Source organism: Bos grunniens, chromosome 19 (genome assembly GCF_055505025.1).
Source record: "Bos grunniens cultivar Pamir isolate PY7600 chromosome 19, Bosgru_T2T1.0, whole genome shotgun sequence".
Taxonomy (NCBI): Eukaryota; Metazoa; Chordata; class Mammalia; order Artiodactyla; family Bovidae; genus Bos; species Bos grunniens.
The window spans coordinates 12,481,701-12,502,694 of NC_141183.1; the positions used below are offsets into that span (position 1 = coordinate 12,481,701).

Below are 20,994 nucleotides of genomic sequence, written 5' to 3' on the forward strand. Positions count from 1 at the left end.
AGTTGCAGCAGGAGGTAGAAACCAGGCAACGAGTGTATGGTGTGCAGTCACACGTGAAGGACAAGATTGCGTCTATGTGTGTATGTTTGTGTGTGTGTGTGTATGTGTTTATGGGGAGGCTGTGTCCTCTGGGACTAACCACAGAAGCAGAGTCAAGGGCTGGCCTAGAGGGAGAATTTTCACCCTCCAAAATTCTGCCTCTTTCAAATTCTGGACCATGTGCATGTGTGATGTTGTGAAAATAAATATAATACAAACTTCAAAGAATGTGCTAGCTGGGTAGGGAGTGTTTTGTGATGAAGTTTTGAAAGTGGAGGTTGCTGTTGGAGACACAGCACTGTCGATGTACAAATGCCGAGTCGTGCCCCTAGAAATGGAGGAGGTGTGGCGTGAATGTCACCCCAAGATCAAAATAAAGAGGAAAGGGAGCTTCAAACCATGCTGGGGGCTTGTCTGAGACAGGCCCATTACTGCTGTGTGTGGAAAGGATGAACAGAAGGAGCAGGGGTTGGAAAAGGCCCCGGAGTCCCTCTCAGCTTCTCCCTGCTGCCCTGGGTTTGTAGGGGTCCGGGTCAGGTCGGGGTGTGAAGCAGCCAAAGTACCCCCTCAAATAAACACGTCTCCAGGGTGAGGCTCTTTTGTTATCTTTTCTTCATTATTTAAAAAAAATATGTTACAAAACAATATCATTCACTATATATTTCTTGCTTATTTTTCTTTTTTTAAAAAATTAATAAAAAAGTCACTTTATAAAATAATACAAAAGGGCAGGAGAGGCTGGGGGGCTGGGCTGGGGGAGTATGCCTTCTGGGCTGGAGGCTGAGGAATCCAGTGCTTCTGGCTCCCTACCATGGGTTGGAGGTGGAGGGAGTATGGGGCGGTTAGGAATGAGGCAATGGGGATGGGGGGTGTCAGGAGGGCGGGGCAGGAGGGGGCCAAGGACCACAGCCAGGCTGATGGCAGGTCCACCATCTCTGGCTGGGGCCCCTCAGAGGCAGTAGGAGAGAGACAGTGAAGGTTGCCAAGGGAGGGCGTCCAGACCCAGGGTGGGGATGGCAGGGGCCCTGCGGTCCTAGGAGGGCAGGAGGGCCTGGAGGGGAGATGGCCGGGGCGAAGGGCCCTAGCTTCCGCTGCTCAGCATCCCCAGCAGTTTACTGGGCTCCAGGCCCTGCTGCTGTGCTACCGTCTGCACGTCGAAGCCCATGTGCATCAGGAACTGGGCCACATTCATCTCCTGCCCCGTGAACTGGTCCCGGATGGTGGGGCATGAGGGGTTGCAGTGGGGCCAGGGGCAGCTGTCCACCAGGTGGATGGGGCAGCCCTTCAGGGGGGCTTTGTTGGCCTTGTGGCTGTCGTGGAGGCTTCGGTCCCAGCAGTGCAGCGCCCGGGGCAGCGAGGTCCCCTTCACCTGGACGTCTGTCCAGTGGCTGCAGACAGAAACCCAGGTTGGGGATCACTCGGGTGTGGCCAAAGCAGGGGACGGCATTGCCACCACTGAGTTCTTGCCACACAGCTGGTTGTGCAAGTGGTTTTGAAAACCCTCAGAAGAAGCCAGAGCTGGGGAGGCTGGTGGGCAGGCCTGCTGGGGATGGGGGCGTTGCAGATGTCTGGATTGAGAGCCATGGATACAAGCTGTTCTGGGGCCAGGGGGCACTGACCTTCGGATGATGATCTCGTGAGAGAGGCAGGCGGGGGCAAAGCTGGCCCTGTTAGGGAGAAGGCAACCTGTGAGCAACCACATCACACCTCAGCTCCTTCCCCACCCCAAAGCGCATAGGTCACAGCTCCTCTCCTGGGAGGCTGTCCCCTACCTGGCTCCTACTTCCCTCCTGCTGCTTGCTGTGTTGGCCAGTGGCTCCCCCTACGCCTTATCCCCACCAGCTCCCAGGTGCCCTATTAACCCCTGTCCCTTTCTGCCTCCAAATCCTGCTCAGAGTAGGGGCTCTGCTGGACAGGTGAATATTTGTTTTTTTAATAGACTTTAGTTTTTCACAGAAGCTTTATGTTCACATTGAAATTGAATGGAAGACATAGATTCTTTTTCATCCCCTGCTCTTATCCATTCACAGCCTCCTCCATCATGAATATCCCCCACCAGTTGGTATGTTTGTTACAATCAATGAACCTAGATGACACATTATCACCACCCAGAGTCTGTAGTTTACATCAGGGTTCATCCTTGGAGTTGTACTGTCTATGAATCTGGACAACCGTATAATGACACATGGGCTTCCCTGGTGGCTTAGATGATAAAGAATCTGCCTATATGAAGGAGACCAGGCTTCAATCCCTGGCTTGTGAAGGTCCGAGGGAGACGGGAAGAGCTACTACTCCAGTATTCTTGCCTGGAGAATTCCATGGACAGAGGAGCCTGGTAGGCTACATGTCGCAGTCGGACATGACTGAGCGGCTAACGCTACTACGACTGCAATGACATGTGTCCACCGTTGTACCATACAGAGCAGTTCCTCAGCCCTAAACATCTACTGTTCTCCACCTATTTATACCTCTCTCTCCCAACCCCTGGCCACCACTGATCTTTTTACTGTGTCCATAGTTTTGCCTTTTCCAGGATGTCATAGGGGCTTCCCAGGTGGCACAGTGGTAAAGAATTCGCCTGCCAATGCAGGAGATGCAAAAGACTTGGGTTCGATGTCACAGAGTTGGAATCACACCACATGTGGCCTTTTCAGACTGGCTTCTTTCACTTGGTAACATGCATTTACAGTTCCTCCTCTTTTCGCGGCTCAGTTGCTCACTCCTCTCTAGCGCTGGGTAGTACCCCTTTGTCTACATTGACCACAGTTTATCACCTCAAGGACCCCTGGGCTGCTTCCTGTTTTCCATCTTTGCGGCCTCTCTTTTCAAGTCAAGTGGTTTACTATGTATCTGGGGGGCCAAGTGGGGTCCCCACACACTCACGGCACATCCTTGAGTGTGTTCCGCAGCTCACGGCCCAGGTTCTGGATGTACAGCCATTGGCCCTCCTGCACTGGCTGCCCCGTGAGGTGCACATTGTCCACAGTCAGCTGGGCCTCGTCAAACAGCCACTGCACCACGAACACCGGGCCTGGGGGGATGGCTCAGCTGGGCCTCGCCTCGGAGCTCTGCCCCCCACCCCAGGCTCCAGGGGCAGAGGCCAAAGCCAGCTCCACAGCAGGCTCACAGCCCAGCCAGGCCCTGGCTGCAGAGTGCTGGCGACTAGTCCCCCTGGCACGCTGCCTTGAAGAGGTGCCTCGTTCCCTCCTCCCACCTTGGCCTGGCTCCAAGGACTCCGCTTTGACCAAAACATGGCGATTATGTTGCTTCGAGTGTGGTGCTGGCGAGGGACAGCCAAGGCCCCACGCAGGGACAGCACTGGGATTCAACTCCAAGGCACGTTCCTCACCGTGGGTGTGGTCAGCGTAACCAACCATCCTAGTTTGCTTTGAACTGAGTGGACTTTTAGCGCTAAAACTGAGAAAGTCCTGGCCAGGCTCAGATGACTTTGTCAACCCTTCTTGGGTGTGGCAATGGTCTCTGAGCCTAGCCTCTAAGGACTGGACTCCAGGCTGGGTTTCCAGCAGACACAGAAAGGCTGGACACCCACCGCCAAACCCCACCCAGCGCCCCCCCCCCACCTCCCTGCGTGCCCACTCACAGCGCAGAGTTGGGTAGACTTTGTAGCCAAAGAAGCAGTTCCATTCCTCGCCCTCCTTGAACTGGCGCCGACAGCGCTCCGGGACCACCCCGTTCCAGTACCTAGGCCACACACTGCAGGTTAGGCTGCTCTCCCCCCTCCCACCCAGCCCCCACGAGCTCCTCCACCCCCTGATGCCACCCAATCCCAGGCCCTCTGCACAGAATGGGCCCTCCCTCCCGGGGCACCTGATGCCCCGGCGGATGGCCTCTGTGGGCGCGCAGGTGATGGTGTCGATGCAGTCTGTGCGGCGGTACTGCTTGTTGTCCAGGAACCAGCCGGAGTCAGCCAGGCCCCGCACCTGGATGGCTGGATAGCCCAGCTCCTCCAGCTGCTCGGCCACGCGGTCCACGTTCAGCAGCACCCCTGTGCCCCCCGCACTGCAGGGAAGGTGGGAGGTCAAGCCGGGCAGATTGAGGAAGGACACTCACCCACCAGGCCTGCCCAGCCCCAGCCCATTCCCCAGGGCACAGGGATCCAAGAGCATTCTGAGCTGCCACCACGTTCTGGGTTCGTGTGTAAGGCCCCTGGGCCCTTCCAGGTCTTGGAGGCAGAGAAGGGCTGGCAGAGCTCCAGGCACTGACACAGAGCTAAGTGTCGGGTCATCTCACTTCCTCCCACCCCTTCTTCCCTCCCCCCCTTCTCACTCTCTGACTCAGTTCCCTTATCTGAAAATGAAGGTGAACTCTGTGGTCCAGGCCCCTCTGTCCATTCCTTAGACAACCCCTGAGTCCCCTACTGGGATACAAGCCCACTGGGATACAATGAAGTGATCTTGCCTACAGGGACCCCAGCCCTTGGCGGTGCATTGGTCCACAGCTAGCCCCTAGTCAACTGCCTAGGTCACTGTGATCCAAAGCCTCCCTCACACCCAACAACCACGGAGGCAGAAGCGTCTGCGGGACAGCTTCCAGCCACATGGCATTCGGGAGCCAAACCTCAGAGATGCCCCATGTTGCTGAGCCTCCTGGCCATGCGTCTGCCCTGGCTCAGCCCCATCTTCTCCCTTCCATCCACACTCCCACCCCAGCCCCTGCCCAGCCCACCTGCTCCCTGCCAGCAGCAGCACCTTGGCCCCACTCAGCCCTTTGCCCAGGAGCTCTCGCACAACCTCCCGGATGATGAGGGTGCCCATGAAGGCGTACTCATCTGCACAGAGAAGGAGAGCTGGCTTCAAGTGGTGGCCTGGACAGCCAGTCCTCCCATCCCCAGGTTGGAAGGAGGTCAGGTATAGCTGGGTGTCTGGAGGGTCTTCCACAGGATGGGAACAGGGGCAGGGGTAGATTGAAGGAAGGTGGGTCAGGTACACAAGACTGTGCTGGGGGCCCTTCCTCGGGGAACACCTAGGAGTGAGGAACCCCCTCCCCCAGTGTCAGGCCAGCCATGGACAAGCCAGGCAGTGGGCGCTGGGGGCGTGCACCCTGGGACACACTATCGAAGGGTTAGAGGGAGTCACAAGGCTGAACGTCTGTATTTCCCCACAAGTGCTGTCCTCCCTGCCCTGCCTCTGTGGGGGTGGGGGGGAGGGGGTGGAGGGGAAGGCATGGGACTCACTCTTCTCAGACTTGGATGAAGCCCCACTCCACACATCGCTGGAGCAGTAGGGGATGAAGCTGTGACACATGGATGGTGTGAGCCTGCCATGCTCCTCTGTTGCCCGAGGACCCCAGGAAGGATCACCCTCCTCGGGAAGGACTCCTGAGGACAGGACCTCCCTAGGAAGGACCTCTCCCAGGACCAGATCCCCTTAAGGACAGGATCCCCCAGGATGGACTTCCCCTAAGAACCTCTTAGGAAGGAGCCCCCAGAAAGGACCCCCAAGACAGGACTCCCCTCCCCCAGAAAGGATCTTCTGGCTCCCTCTTACACCATGTTGGCGTTCCACCAGTGGGGGTTCTCCTCTGGCTGGGAGGACAGGATCCCTGTGCCTGTGACAGGGAAGAACAGAGGCAGTAGGTCTTTTTGGTGGGAGCAGGGCATGCAGGCAGGGGTGAAGACTACAGGAAGGTAAGCGGATGTAGAGGGATCCTACCAAGCTCCAGCAAGGAGGTGGATGGTGACACCCACCTGAACTAAGGTTGCCGGGGAAGTGGGGAATGGATGGGTTTAGTTACTCCAAGGAGTCTCCATGACCAGGATGCCCAGCCGGGCTGTGACTTTTGGACATGACCCTCAACCTCCCCCCCTTCCACCAGCTACTTTGACCAGGGACCAGCTCTGTACTGTGTAGCCAGGGTGAGCCCTGGGAAGTTACCTGTGGAATAAGAATGAAATGTTAGAGTGAATGTTCCCTAATCTTGGTGGGGTGGGGGACGGATGGGGTGGGGCCTCTCTGGGGATCTAGGGAATGAAGGAGAAGAGGCTTCTTCCAGGACTTCCAATTATGAGCCCCTTTCCCTTCCCCTGGCCTCCTGGGGATTCCTCGGCAAACCCTGGCGCGCTGACCTGTGCGAGTGCGGGGCCAGTCCTTGGAGCTCATGAGACGCCGCATGGTGTCATATCGGGAGTCGCAGTTCTCCCGGTTGAAGCAGTACCAGCCTCCTGCGGGCACAGCCCACAACCTCAGGGTCCAGTGCCGAGGGGACCCTCCTCTTGCCCCGCTGCATCCGCACCTGAGACTCACCTTCCAGAAAGAGTAGCCATCGCCGGCTGCCCTTGGATTCCTTCAGGTAGTAGCTGCAAGGGAAGTGAGTGGAGTGGGTGGTCATGGCGGGGGGTAGGGGGGACGGCGAGCGGGGGCTGCAGGGTCCAGCTCGGGGAGATAGGGGTCATTCCACCTGTCGCCGGGCACGCGCCGGCCGCACGGGGGCGCCAGCGGACAGGCCCCCGAAGAGCGCGCCCGGCCGGGCCAGCGGCGGTCAGTCCCGGGAGGTGGCGCTCGCGAGGCGGGGAAGGGCGGCGAGGGGCTGTGTGGTCCGTGGAAAATCCCCACGGCCCGCCCCGCGCGGGACCCGCTGTAACCCCGGCGCAGGCGGCCAGGCGGGGTGGGGGGTGGGGTCTTCGCCAGGGCTCCAGATCCTCCTGGGATGCGCAGTGGAGCTTGGAGAGTGAAAAGCACTCTCGAGGGTGCGTGGGGCAGGGGGACGGGGTCGCACAGGCGGGCGTGGAGGGGCCCGGGCGCCATCGAAGCGGCGTCGCATCCTTCCTACCAAGGTCGGACCTAACGTCGTGTTCCTCAGGCTGTGCAGTCACTTGAGGGCATGGGCAGCCCTAACCCCTCCCCAACCCTCAGCCTCGCATCCTTCCTTTATCTGCTAGGGGCTGGAGAGGGGGTGAATGCCGCACCCCAGGTCCTTCTGTCCCACCTGCGCCCCCTGTCTATTCCTCCGGCTGGCTGGATCTCTGGCAGTCCCAGCAGCAGCCCGGAGCAGACGGGGCGAGTTGAGCTGGGATGGGGGTGGAGGTGCGGACGGCAGGCGTCCCTCCGCCCCGCTGTGTCACCTCCTCTTGCTGGAGTCAGGGCCACTCGCGGACTGCCATCTCCCCGCCCAGGGAACGAAGAACGCGAGCACAGGGACTGGGTACCGGTGGCCGAGGGGTCAGTGCCCGGGGCTGGCCCAGGACCAACGCTGCCCCAACCCCCGCGCAGCTAGTCGCCTAGCAGGGCCCTACCCGGAGCCAGCGCCTCCGAGGCCCGACGGGAGCCCTTTCCCTTGTGGGCGACCACCGCTGCGGCCAGCAAGGACAGTCCAATGCAGGCTCCGTGCGTCTGAGCGGGGACAGGGAGGCGGGTGGTGCGCACCCGCTGGTGACCAGGCAGCCGGCGGTCCCGGGGCCACCGACGGGGGCTCGCTGGTCGCGGCGGGCGGGTGCAGGCCTTACCCGGCCGGGCTGCCGTCGTTGCAGGTCACCGACGTGTTGAGCAGGAGGTGCAGGCGCAGGTCTTCGTTGAGCTGCTGCGCCGAGCAGGGGTACAGGGACTGCGCCAGGCTCTTGACCTGTGCCATGAAGCTGTCCATGTTGCCCTCCACGGCCGTGAAGTCCAGAGGGAAGCTCTCCACCGGTTGCCCGGCTGCCGGGGCCGCCTCGGCCCGCGGCGGGGGCGGCGGCGGGGGTGGCTGCTGGCCTCGGCGCCGCCAGGTCTTCCTGCCCTCGCCGCCCCCGGCCCAGTGCAGAAGGCCCAGCAGCAGAAGCACGCGCACCCCTCGGCCCATGGCCGCACCGCTCGGGCCCGCGGCCACCTGCGGAGAGCAGGAGGCGTTGAGGCGGCGCGGCGGCGAGGGCGCCAGGCCGGGGGCGCCCGGGCCGCGGCGCGCCAGCCGCGCCTGCTCGCTCGCCCCGCTCCCCGCGTTGGGCCCGGCCGAGGAGGCGCGGGCGGCTCGGCGTCGAGGCTCTCGGGGCCGGGCGCCGTCGGCCTGGGCAGCTGGGACTCCGCGCGCGGCCGGCCGAGGGCAGCGCAGGGTCTGGGTGCGCTGGCTCCGGCCCGCGCCAATGAGCGGCGGGGGCCGAGCCTGGGCGTAGTTTGCGGGGGCCGCGGCGGCCCGGGTGCCCGCGCGTTAGATGTGCCGCCGCCGCCGCCGCCCGGGCTCGGCGGAGGGGGAGGGGGCCGCGCTCGCTCTTTTCTTGGCGGAGGCATCGCCTTTTCTTCCCAAACCGCAAGCCTGACGGAGGGGCCTGGACTACCCCGCCGCGGCCGCCGGAGGCGCTCCCGGCCCGGCTCCGTGGGGGGCAGCGCGGCCCGGCAGCCCCGGCGGCTCATTCACCGCGGCCAGCCCGGCGCCGCCGCCCCCGCCCCCGGGCGGCTGGAAGGGGCGGCGCACGGGGGCCAGCGGGGAAGGAGCGGGGTTTTTCCGCGCGGGGGGAAGCTCGGTTGGCCACGCGGCGGGTCGGCCCGACGGGTTGGGGGCGCAAGGGGAGCGCTCACCTGAGCCGCCGGGGGCCCTTCGCTCCCGCCGCCCAGGCCCAGAGCAGCGGCGGGCGACTGGCACCCCGGTCGGCAGCCCCCACCCCGAACCGGCCCGGAGTCCCGCGCTCACCGCGGCCCGCGCGGGCGGCCCCGCGGCCCCGGCTCCTTGGCGTCGCTCGCCCAGCGCCAGCCCGCTGTACGCCCGGCTCGGCTGCCTCCCCTCTGGCGCTGGCGCGGAGCCGCCCGGGACTTTTATCCAGCGGGGCCCCCGGGATCAAAGCGACGGCGGACACAGGGCTCCGCGCCGAGGGGCCGGCAGCAGAGGCGCCGGGGCCTCCCGGAGGAGCGGACAGGTGTGGCGCGAGGCCCCGGCGCCCTCGGCGACCTGCCGGAGGGACTGGGCGCCGCAGCACGGCGCCACGGGGGAGTCGCCCTGTCCCGCGCCTGGGTGGACAGATTCTGGGCGGCCCTCGGAGACAGTGGGTGCAGAGGGGGCGCCGCCACTTTCCGAGGTCGGTGGGCCTCGGGGTGACGTCCTGGTTCCTCCCCGCGTGTTCTCTGGCTTTGCATCCCGAGCCAGGGACCCCTAAGAACCTCTTCCCGCCCCAGCCGACACCGGGGCGTGGGCCAAGATGGAAGAGCTCCCGGCTTGGTCTCTGTTCAGTGACCTCCGGGCAATAAAGTGTACCTGCCCCTTCGTCTCACCTTCCCAGCGCACCTCACTGGGGACAGAAGGAGAGTTCTCAGAATCCAAAATGGGGTGTGTGTGGGGGGGGAAGCTGCTTACTTAGGAGCTTGTTCCGGGCTGCGTGGACAGACAAAAGAAAAAAAGGGGGATTTATCTGCCCTACACACAACACACACTAAGCACCATAGACAGCTTTGGTAGAAAGACCTCTCATTCCCCTCCCAGCCACAGCTTCGCGGATGTCATTAAGCCGTTCCAAAGATAAGAAATAGACCTTGCCTTTCGGGACAGGGGTCTAGAGCTGGGGCACAGCTTCCTGAGCTCCCTCCTGACTTGGGGCAGTAGGGAAGCTGTGTCCTCAGGGAGGCAAGCACCTGCAGCCCCTCTGAGGCAGGAGAAGAGAGGTTGCCAGAGCCTCTGGCCACACCAGGGACCACTGCCCCTGCCTTCCCCTCCTGCCCTGTTGGCCCCGAGCACTGTCCTCCTCAGCAGTCCCTGGGCTGGGTAATGAGCTGTGGGGTAAACAGTTACCACACCCACCCCGCGCACACACACACAGCAGGCTGCTTCAGCGGTCTCTCAGAAGACACAGTGAGAGACCAGACAGGGCCCTTGAGAGCTTCTCTGTGAGGCTGAAACTGTAACTTCAACCTCGAAGCCTTGTATCAGGCTGAGGTGCCCCAGAGGTCAGCCTTGGCTGGAATCACGCAATGGAGAAGAGGGCAGACTGTGACAGAGGGCCTCCCCACAAGCACCCATAGGGCAGCTGGGCACCCATTTTCCTGCTGAGGGGACCAGAGACTCAGAAGTGCTAGCGGAAGAGCTGAGTGTGAGCTCTGTTCATTCAAAAACCCACGCTTGCCACACTGCGGTTGTCAGGTCAGTATACAGGCCCTCCATAGGACTGGCCAGAGGCAGGCACTTCAAAGGCAGATTGCCCCATTTGAAGGTGTTCCTAGGCATTGGGGAGAACGAGCCCCAGGAACCTTCTCCGTCTAAGAGTCTGTTATTCTAAGTCCCAGGCAGGGAAATACTGCTTCCAGCCGGATGGCAGGATTGCATAGAGTTCTGCTTCACACGGACCTGGCTCTGAGCCATTTCCTGGCAGGAGATCCTGGGCAAGCTCCATGACCTCTCTGTGTGCCTCTGTTTCCTCTTCTTTAAAGCGGGGCAACGACCGTACCTCCATCAGAGGGCTGTTGTGGGATTACGGGAGCCCATGCGTGAAAGTGCTCAGCGCTGCGGGAATGGCAGTTACGACTGCCAATGGAATTCCAGTGTGAGGGGGGAGCTTGCATGCTGCACTCGCTGGCATTGCTGTAATGAGATTTAGCCTGCACTTTGACCAAAACGAGTTCCTGTTTGCTTTATTCAACACTACTAGCAGTATTGAAGAGCCTTCCCCAGAACTTGCCTGTCCTTCCGTGTCTCTGCCTTTCCCACATCCTCTTCTTTAAAGCTTTAGACCCCGGACCCCAACTCTTGGGGGCAACAGCTCCTGAGAGCCTTCTGGAGCTGTTCATACCCCCTTCTCCTCTCGACTCTCACAGACTGGCTCTGTTCCCTCAAGGGCCAGCTTTACCTTCTGCACCTCGGACTCCTCCAATTCAGTCTTCAGCTCCCAAAATCTGGGAGGGAGATTCCCAGGACAGCAGGTTGGCCTCAGTTTCCAGGCTGCCTGCACTCAGGCTAGAAGCCGCCGTGTCCCTGACACGTGGGAGGAAAGGGATCCTGGACTGAACAGTGGAAGTTCAGATAACACCTCACACCCACTAGGATGGCTGTGATAAAAAAATATGGAAAGCAGGGAATTCCCTGGGAGTCCAGTGGTTATGACGCACTCAGTGCTTTCACCGCCAAGGATCGGGATCAATTCCTGGTCAGGGAACTAAGATCCAGCAAGCCATGTGGTGCAGCCAAAACAAAAACAAACAAAGGAAAACATTGAAAACAACAAGCATTGGTGTGGGTATGGAGACACTAGAGCCCATGCATTGCTGGCTGGAATACAAAAGAGTATAGCTGCTATGGAAACAGTTTGGTGGCTGTGCAGTAAGTTACATACAAAATTATCACATGGCTCAGCAATTCCACGCCTAGGTACAATCCCAAGAGAGATGAAAACAGGTGTTCAAACAAAAGCCTAACCATCACTGTTCACAGAAGCAGTACTCACTGTAGCCAAAAGGGGGAAACAGCCCAATGTCCATAATGAATAAAATGTGGTCCATCCACACAATGGACTATTATTCAGCCACGAAAAGGAACAAAGTACTGACACGTGCTTCAACATAGATGAACCTTAAAAACAATAAGGCAAGTGAAATAAGCTGGAAACAAAAGGCCACGTATCTTATGATTCCATTTACATGAAATATCCAGAGTAACCAAATCAATAAAGATAGAAAGGCCTTTCTTGCTCAATCCTGTCTTAACTCTTTGTGACTCCATGGACTGTAGCCCTGCCAAGCTCCTCTGTCCATGGAATTCTCCAGGCAAGAATACTAGAGTAGGTAGCCATTCCCTTCTCCAGGGGATCTTCCCGACCCAGTGATTGAACTCTGATCTCTTGCATTGCAGCCAGATTCTTTACCTTCTGAGCTACCAGGGAATCCCATAGGGATAGAAAAGCAGACTGTTAATTTCCAGGGGACAGGGAGGAGCAGGGAGTGACTGCTAAAGGGTACAGGGCTTCTTTTTGGGATGATGAAAATGTTCTAAAATTGACTGTGGTGATGGTTGCACAACACTGTGAATGTACTAAATGCCTTGGGATTGTGCACCTTAAGGGTTTTTTTGTTTGCTTTTGTTTTGGTTTTGGTTGTGCTGGATGTGCAATGCAGCGCATGGTCTCTTCCTTTCAGCACTTGGGCTTTCTCCAGGTGCGGCCCACGGGGTCTTCTCTAGTTGTGGTGCATGGGCTTAGTTGCCCGGTGGCATGTGGGATCTGAGTTCCCCGACCAGGAATTGAACCCATGTCCCCTGCTTTGGAAGGCAGGTTCTTAACCATGGACCACCAGGAAAGTCCCTAAAGTGGTTCTATATTATGAATTTTACCTAAAAAAACCCCAAAACCAAACACCTAAGGGTCTGACCAGTGGTGGTCAGCAGGCTGGGCCTGAAGCACCAGGTAACTGGCAGGGAAGGAGGGTAGGTGAGTGAATGTGGTAGGCTGGTCCCACCCTGGAGATTCAGTTGGGACATGGGATGTACATGCCACTATTCACTTATTAGACAGATGTCTATGGTGACCCACACAATAACAGATGTAGCCGTGGGGCTGAGAGCCTACATCTGCCCCTGCTGGGCCTGCACCTGGTTCTCTGAACCTCAGGCTTATTATCTGTAGGGTGGGAACGAGAATACTACCTGCCTTCCAGGGTCATAGGAGCATGAAATGGGGCGGGACTTGTATAGGCCAGGGAGCACGTGATCAATGATGGTTGTTGCTCCCCAGTGGATGCCAACCATTCTTCAGGAACCAAGGCAGACTGCGGTCCTGGGCACAGGGGGCTTGTGTGATGTCTGGAGGGCTGACACTCAAGCTTGAGGAGGAAAAGCGGGAACAATGGCCCATGGACACCAGATACGCTGGACGTGGGACTCACGCTTCTGCCAACCCTGCCCCAAACCATTGCCATGTCCAGGTAGTTTCTGCATCATTCCTGTCTCTTGGCTTCCTGGTTCCCGTTCAGGTGGGCAATAGGTGCTTCTAGCCAAGCTTAGATCCTATGCATGCCCAGGTGCAAGGAGGCCTAGGAAAATGAGAGCCCAGAGGGGAGCCTCTGCCTCTTTTGAAGTGCCATCTTTAGATATGGGATGGGGGTTCAGGGGCTGGCCCTTTGGGGAGGAAGTTTTAGGGGAGGGAACACAGAAGGAACTGATGAGACTGGTCCACGTGTGGCATGCGTGCACGCTCAGCCACTTCAGTCGTGTCTGACCCTGTGCGACCCTATGGACTGGAGTGTGCCAGGCTCCTCTTTCTATGGGATTTTCCAAGGCAAGAATACTGGAGTGGGTTGCCAAGCCCTCCTCCAGGGGATCTTCCCGACTCAGGGATCTAACCTGTGGCGTCTCCTGCGTCTTCTCCATCGCAGGTAAATTCTTTATTACTGAGCCACACCGGAAGCCCTGTCCATATGCGTCCACATGTGCCTAGTTTCTGGGAAGGGGGCATCAGAGATGGAACATTTTGGGAAACAAGAGCTAGAGCCCGAGTTGGGGTAGGCTTGGGGTCCCTGCTGGCCAGCAGGCCCTGGGGAGGAATGTATGGTGGGGGGCAGTCAGTGGTGCAGGGGATCCCACCTGTTGGACTGGGCCTTCAGGGTCTCAGGATGTCCAGAGGCTCCAGACTCAGTGTCCTTACCAGGACTTGGGTCGGCCCCGTATCACATAGCCAGCTTCCTCCTGGGGATCCCCAGGGCCCTGAGCCCAGGGCTCCAACAGCACAAGGCTGCTCTGGGCTGCAGCTGCTGCCTGCCGTCTGGGGCCCAGCTGTTCCCTGCTGGCCTCAGCCGCCCCGCCTTGCACAACCACCTGGGCGGCTCTGCATCCCAGCTGCTGGCCTCTGAGGCCCAAGAGGGCAGGAAAGTGGGGCAGACCACCACACCCCCCACCAGTGGCTTGCCCTGAATGGAACCCCTACTCCCCAGCCAGCCAAGAGCCCACAGCTAGCTTTGAGCTGTGGGAGGGGCCTCAAGTTGAGGTCACGCAATCACAGAACTTGAATCTGCTTGGTTTCCCCGACCCCCAGCTCTCCATCAGCAGAAACCCCCTTCGGTTCACATCCTGGGGCCTTGATGAGAAAAGCCCATCCCCTGGAGCCGTCTGGTACAGGGTCTGGGGCCACCTGGTCAGTTCCAGGCCTTTACAAACAACTCTGAGGCATGATGTCAGAAGTTGTCCTCTCCTGTTTGCAGGTGGCCGTTTGCAGGCCTGGCCTGAGCAGCCTTGGGGTCACCTGCAGAAAGGACCCATACGCCCCTCACCATAGGAATGGGAGCATGTGGGAATCAGAGCTCCCTTTACTTAGGGGTGAGAGCCTCTAGGGCTGAAGGAGGAAGCTGAGTACCAGATGTGCCTGTCACTCTGCCGCAAGCCCCGCCCTCCCATGCCTGTGAACAGAGGACTGGTAGAGTTTTCTGGCCCCAGGTTTGACCCCAGCCCACCCTCCCCACACAGCCCCACCTGGCTGGTGGGCGATCCTGGCTGAAGGACTCTCCTGGATGCCAACCCACAGCTGACCTGGGCTAACTATGGAGTGTCAGGGTCCACCGGGGTCCCCCTGCGACCAGCCACATTCCAAAGCTGAGGGGAGGAAGGTGATGGGGATGGGAGGGGCTTCCTACACATCTGTGGAGATGGGGCTTCTTGGGGGTGTCACCAGAGCATCTGCAAAGTGCCAGGGCATGCTCCTCACTATATAGATGAGAGGGTGAGGGGGAGGTCAGGCTGCCCCAGGCCTGTGGAGAGGGCCAGAGACAGCTCCTCCTTAGTTTTCCCAGCTGCTGGCTCTGCTGAGCCCTAATGAGCTCCAGTCGGCTGGTCCCCATCCGAGCAGCCTGCTGGTCCTCATCGCTGGCTGCAATAGCGGCTGCAGGCCATGTGACCTTCGGCCCTCCCTCCCTCTCACCCTGTGATCCGCACGTGGCCTCTGGGGAGGCAGAAACAAACCCTCAGATCTGCCACTGGGAACCTTTCAGCGCCAGCGACTTCAAAGGGGGCAGCAGGGCGGCGGGGGTGGCGGATGCTTTTCTTAAAGAGCTACACCACTTTTTAATTCAAAGCAGATTCTGGGAACAGCTGTCAAGCCACTGCCTGGGAGGGACGAGGAGGTGAGGAGGAGCAGGAAGGTGGCTTCCCTGTCCTCTCCAAATCCCACCGTGTTTGCTTACAGAACTGGCTAGAGGGCGGGGCGTTGGGGACTATGCTGAGCACTTTCCTCACACCATCTTGCAGAAGCACCACCACCCTCCACCCAGGAGTCAGGATCCACTTCTCAGAGGAGGACACTGAGGGCCCAGCAAGCTCCTGAATCAAGGGTGTTGATTCTTCTGCTAGCCGGTGGCAGCTTAGAAACGGAACTAATTTCATGAAATTAACAGTGTGATCTCCTTTCCAGGTGTGAGTAGGAGCCGAGATTCTTACCTGTTCAGGTGTCTGCCTGGTCTGGAGGTCACCAACTGAGACCAGATGTGGGGCAGCTCCATGCATGGTGGTGGGGGCGTGGGGGTCCCTGACGATCTCACATGCACTCACCGGAGCCCTGTCCCAGGCTTGTCTGCTGGGGGTAAGGGGGCAGATGATGGAGACAGCTGCTCAAGGGACTCCACAATGTGAGGTCACGAGTGGACAGAAAACGAGAAAACCAGGCAGAGGGCAGCAGGTGGGAAACTGTCAGGGAAGCCCCCCAGCAGGTGACCTGTGGGCATCACCTTTCTGATGGGAGGGAGCTGAGGAAAGGCCTGGAGAATGGGCTGAGCGGGTGGCCATGAAGTGGAGAGTGCTGAGGGTGGACAGCAGGCCACCATCAGGAACTCACATTTTTTTTTTTCCTTTGGCAGTGGAAAGCCTTAATGATAATACAGATAATCACCCAGAGAATCTATGTTGGAAGGTGGATTTTAAACTTACTAAATTTAAATTGTAATTTTACTACAATTATATCTGTCTATATATATCTTTATATATATTTTAAATGTATTCAGCTGGAGTGTAAACACAGCGTGAGGCAGGGCTGAGCCTCCCCAGGTCCAGCTCAGAGGAGCCTCAGAAGCCACTTGCTCTGAGAATGAGCCACAACTTTCCCAAAGAGACAGGTGGAAGGAGCTTCAGTCCCCAGGTCAGCCCAGCCAGGGGCTTTTAAACCTTAACCTACAACCTGAAGTTCTAAGAGAACTAGTTTGGGACATTGTTTCTTTGGAAAATACAGCCTTGGTCCCATCAGGGGCACTGGCGAAAATAACCCCTATTACTGCCCCCTCACCCCAGCATTCAGGTGGGTCCTGGGCCAATGTTGAAGGGAGTCTGGGCAGCTTGGGGTAAGGACTCTGGCCTCACCTTCTGACCTGGCTCAAGATTTCCCACAGACACTGAGTAGAATCGCTGCCTGTGATGTTTGTCTGGCTCACCTGCACTGAGCCTCCACCTCCCTGGGCCTAGCTTTACAGATGAAGAATAGAGGCCCGGGCAGCCAGGAGATGTCAAAGCTCTGCTTGGTGCAGGTAGGGGAGCCTGGACCCCAAGCCCTGACCACTGTCTAACCTATATAACATCCAGGACTTTGTGCTCTGGATGTACCATACGGTGGAGTGGAGCAGAGTTAGACGAGGTTCCAGAGTGAGTCATACAGGCTGCAGAGAAGACAACAAATGAAGGTATGTTCTGTGTTACCTGCTGTGTAAGAAGGAAGGAGAGAATCTGCATCTGTGTTCACTTAGCTTCTGATACATGCATACGCTCATCTTTGCAGAAAAACAGGAGGGCTACCGCAGAACTGGAAGATTACTTCCTATGTGGGTGACAGTCGGAGTGATGAAGAGGGAGTGACCCTTTTCTGGCTATGTGTCATTTTATATTTATAACTTTTGAATAAAATAATATTTAACTCAAATAAATGAATATTTTCCATAATCAAAATATAATATTAAATAGAAAAAGAATGAAAAAGACCCTAAAATTCAGTAATAAATTATTTTTTGACTCATTTATTGTATATCAAATCAACATAACCACACAGAAAAAAGAGAATTCAAATAGCTTTGAACACCATATTCTGAATTTCAGTGTGATATATTCTGAGGACAAAAATAATTACAAAGAGATCTTGAGATTTCCTTAGTAGGTTTGGTTAGTAGCAGGATTGTTATAGTAATTTCAAAGCTATTTGGAGGGCATTTTGGAACGGAGTAAATTAATAAATATGTTGATGCTGCTGAAAAAGGGTTCTTACTGTGGATAAGGGTTTATTTGGTTGTGCCTTTTTTTTTTGAGATTGAAAATGGTTGAATATTGACAAATTCATACAGTTCAGTTCAGTAGCTCAGTCATGTCCGTCTCTTTGCGACCCCATGGACTGCAGCACGCCAGACCTCCCTGTCCATCACCAACTCCTGGAGTCCACCCAAACCCATGTCCATTGAGTCGGTGATACCATCCAGCCATCTCATCCTCTGTCATCCCCTTCTCCTCCTGCATCAGGGTCTTTTCAAATGAGTCAGCTCTTTGCATCAGGTGGCCAAAGTATTGGAGTTTCAGCTTCAACATCAGTCCTTCCAAAGAACACTCAGAACTGATCTCCTTTAGGATGGACTGGTTGGATCCCCTTGCAGTCCAGGGGACTCTCAAGAGTCTTCTCCAACACCACAGTTCAAAAGCATCAATTCTTCTGTGCTCAGCTTTTTTTATAGTCCAACTCTCACATCCATACATGACTAGATGGACCTTTGTTGGTAAAGTAATGTCTCTGCTTTCTAATATGCTGTCTAGGTTGGTCATAACTTTCCTTCCAAGGAGTAAGCGTCTTTTAATTTCATGGCTGCAGTCACCATCTGCAGAGATTTTGGAGCCCCCCAAAATAAAATCAGCCACTGTTTCCATTGTTTCCCATCTATCTGCCATGAGGTGATGGGACCAGATGCCATGATCTTAAGTTTTCTGAATGTTGAGCTTTAAGCCAACTTTTTCACTCTCCTCTTTCATCAAGAGGCTCTTTAGTTCTTCTTCACTTTCTGCCATTAGGGTGGTGTCATCTGCATATCTGAGGTTATTGATATTTCTCCCGGCAGCCTTGATTCCAACTTGTGCTTCATCCAGCCCAGCATTTCTCATGATGTATGTACTCTGCATATAAGTGAAATCAGCAGGGTGACAATATACAGCCTTGACGTACTCCTTTTCCTATTTGGAACCAGTCTGTCATACAATTCAGCCAAGTATAAATATGAAAGGAGGAAAGAAGAGGAAGACTAAAGGGTGGTGAATTCAGGATGCCTGCTCTGTCTCCTAGGGGGCCTACAAAGCAGAGGCATCCCAGTAGCAATGAACATGCTCAACTCCAGACCTTGGTTGCTAAATCCCACTCCCCTCTAACAGGGATTAGGGCTTCCTTGGGAAATGGCATTCAGGGCTGGGGCAGGGACATCCTGGGTGAGCTTAAGACACCTTCTTGCGGCTGAAGTGAGGAAGTGCTCAGAGAACAACAGAAACGTCAAAAAGATGCAGGAAAGGTGTGAGTATTATAGGTGACTGCAGAGTAGCTCGGATTGTTGTATCAATTACAGATCTCCCAATGTTGTATCATAGTTTGGTGGTGAAATAAGAGTGGCCCTTCTTCAGAAATACATACTGAGGTATTTAGTGGCAAAGGTGTACAATGTCCCCACTTACTCTCAGATGGTTTCAGAAAAAAAAAAGATATATATACACATAGCGACAGAGAAAAAATATACATAGAGAGAAATGATAATGATGAAGCAAATGGGCAGCATGTAAACAAGCGGTGTGTCTAGGAGGCATGCATGCAGGAGTTAGTTTCTGTACTGTTCTTGCAACTTCTAAGTTTGAAATAATATGAAAATAAAAAGTAACTGTCCTCCCCTCCCCAAACAAGCACAGGAGCCAGCTTGAACGGAGGGTCTAACTGGTCAAATGTGGATCAAATTTTAGCATCAAAAGAATAACTGAATGAAGGAAAAGAATCTATGTGTTCATATTAACATTTAGGAATTTAAAAAAATTCTTAATCAGAAAATGCCTGTTAAATATAGAGGGAATGATAAGGTTGGAAGACTGTGATTTTGCACCATAAATGTAATGATGGATTCAGGCAAGGAGTATCAATTGGTGCTAAAACCACTGGGTCAGTGGTTCTTAGAAAAACATCATATTTGCGCTCTCAAAGAATTACCTCCACACACAGCTTATTCAGTTTACAAGGGACCTGGAATGGGGAGGTTCAATCTTTGCATCCTTACTAATGGGACAAACTGAAATCCTGGAGCTCCTGAGAGGCTGTCATCTATACTGCCTCACTGCCCTGAATGTTTAACTCCAGGAAAAGATCATGCAGATCCAGCCTGTGGGCTCTAAAATATGTGAATGTCATGAAAAATAGAAACAAAACGAAAAACAGAGGCACTGTGGTTATTATTATTTTTGGCTGTGCCACACAGCTTGTGGGATCTTAATTCCCTAACCAGGGATCAAACCCATGCCCTCAGCAGTGAAAGTGCAGAGTCCTAACCACTGGACCACCAGGGAATTCCCAGGACTGTGGTAGATTAAAGGAGTGTAAACAGGCCCAACAACCAAATGCAATGTGACAACCAGCTATAAAGGACAATTTTGGGACAAGGGAAATTCTAACGTGGACTGTGTAGATATATCATTAGATAATACCATTATATCCATGTTTGTTGCATATGGTGACAGGTTATGATTAAACAGGAGAAGGTCCTAGTTCTTAGGAGGAGCTGCTGCAGTATTTGGGGAGAAAGGGCCTAGATAGCATCAACTTACTTTCTTTTTTAACAATACTCATTTATTTGGCTGTGTTGGGTCTTAATTGCGTCATTTGGGATCTTTTGTTGTGGCACATGGGCTCCAGAGCATGTAGGCTCAGTGACTGCAGTGCTCAGTAGCATGTGGGATCTTAGTTTGCTGACGAGGGAGTGAACCTGTGTCCCTTGCATTTCAAGGTGGATTCTTCAACCACTGGCCCACCAGAGAAGTCCTTCATCAACTTACTTTAAAATATAAATACGTATGCACATATTAACACACAGAGAAAAAGCCAAACACTGTCATTTCCATAATGGTATCATACAACATGCAGCCTTTGGGGACCAGCTTTTTATTTTTTTTCGCCACATGATGCAGCATGCAGAATTCCCCAACCAGGGATAGAATCCGCACCCTCTGCAGTGGAAGTATGGAGTCTCAATCACTGGACCACCAAGAAATTCCAGGACCAGCTCTTTTCACTCAGCGTGACTCACCCAGGTTGCAGTCAGTATTCATTCCCTTGATTTCTGAGCAGTACTCCGTGTGTGGATGTGCCGCATTGTTGAAGGACATTTAACTGCATTCCAGCTTTTGACCATTAGATAAAGCTGCTATGAATGTTAATGTACAGATATGTCATTTTTTTTAATGGCAAATTTGGGAAGAAAAAATAAGAGCTGCAAAAAGAAGCTGAACTATGAGCACCAAGAAAGGACTCCCCTTTAGGACCTTGCATGCTTCCCAAAGATAATCTTTGACCCCACAGTCATCTCTGTGACCTCTGTTGTGATCACACTCTCAAGGCTGTAACCAGACCCCCTGTAGGAGGCCTTGAGGCCATGAGGGAAGGTGCCAAGTTGCAGTGAGGAGCTCAGGAAGGCAAGCCCAAGGAGGCAGCCTCCTCATGAAGCAAATGGAAGAGTTCTAATGGAGGAGATCTGACTCAGGCTTGTGAGTTCTAATCCGTGGCAAACTTGCCTCGAAACAGGTGAGGGTCCTTCCTGCTGTGCTGAGGAGCTGGTATGTCAAGCCTGAATTTTTGCCCCTGGCCTGAAATTATCCCTTGTCCCAGGGGAGCCTCTGCTGGGCGTTTCCAGCCTCTGGAGGCTTCTCAAGCTGTTCCAGCATCAAGAGGTCGGCTCCAGGGCTTGCTTCATGGATGCCTCACAGACTCTGTTCTGTCATGCTTGGTCTTCAAAAGGTCACACCCAGCCAGGCAACTAAGGGAAGCAGGTCGGCTCTGTCTCTCCCATCTCCTAATGCCAGCACCAGGACACA

The 20,994-nt window shown here is 55.5% G+C and overlaps 1 protein-coding gene and 1 long non-coding RNA gene across 5 annotated transcripts; one reads left to right on the forward strand and one right to left on the reverse strand.

Moving 5' to 3' along the window:
• Positions 1 to 636: 636 nt before the first annotated feature.
• NOTUM (notum, palmitoleoyl-protein carboxylesterase) lies at positions 637 to 8,169 on the reverse strand. Of its 2 annotated transcripts, XM_086356649.1 has the most exons (11): positions 7,502 to 8,169; positions 6,303 to 6,355; positions 6,125 to 6,220; positions 5,547 to 5,607; positions 5,234 to 5,292; positions 4,726 to 4,828; positions 3,868 to 4,059; positions 3,641 to 3,741; positions 2,923 to 3,070; positions 1,659 to 1,706; positions 637 to 1,427 (listed from the first exon to the last, which is right to left on the reverse strand). In XM_086356649.1, exons 1-11 carry the CDS (start codon positions 7,831 to 7,833, stop codon positions 1,121 to 1,123), a joined length of 1,500 nt encoding a protein of 499 aa, XP_086212775.1. In that variant the 5' UTR covers positions 7,834 to 8,169; the 3' UTR covers positions 637 to 1,120. The 2 variants fall into 2 exon arrangements, with proteins under 2 accessions (XP_086212775.1, XP_086212776.1); XM_086356650.1 differs by lacking the exon at positions 2,923 to 3,070 and having other exon boundaries at positions 7,502 to 7,970.
• A 6,739-nt stretch (positions 8,170 to 14,908) lies between these two features.
• Positions 14,909 to 16,833, forward strand: LOC147351261 (uncharacterized). Of its 3 annotated transcripts, none has more exons than XR_015147336.1 (3): positions 14,909 to 15,047; positions 16,492 to 16,589; positions 16,685 to 16,833. It is a non-coding gene; the product is annotated as an uncharacterized LOC147351261 (long non-coding RNA). The 3 variants fall into 3 exon arrangements; XR_015147337.1 differs by having other exon boundaries at positions 14,931 to 15,334; XR_015147338.1 differs by lacking the exon at positions 14,909 to 15,047 and adding an exon at positions 15,471 to 15,598.
• Positions 16,834 to 20,994: the final 4,161 nt, after the last annotated feature.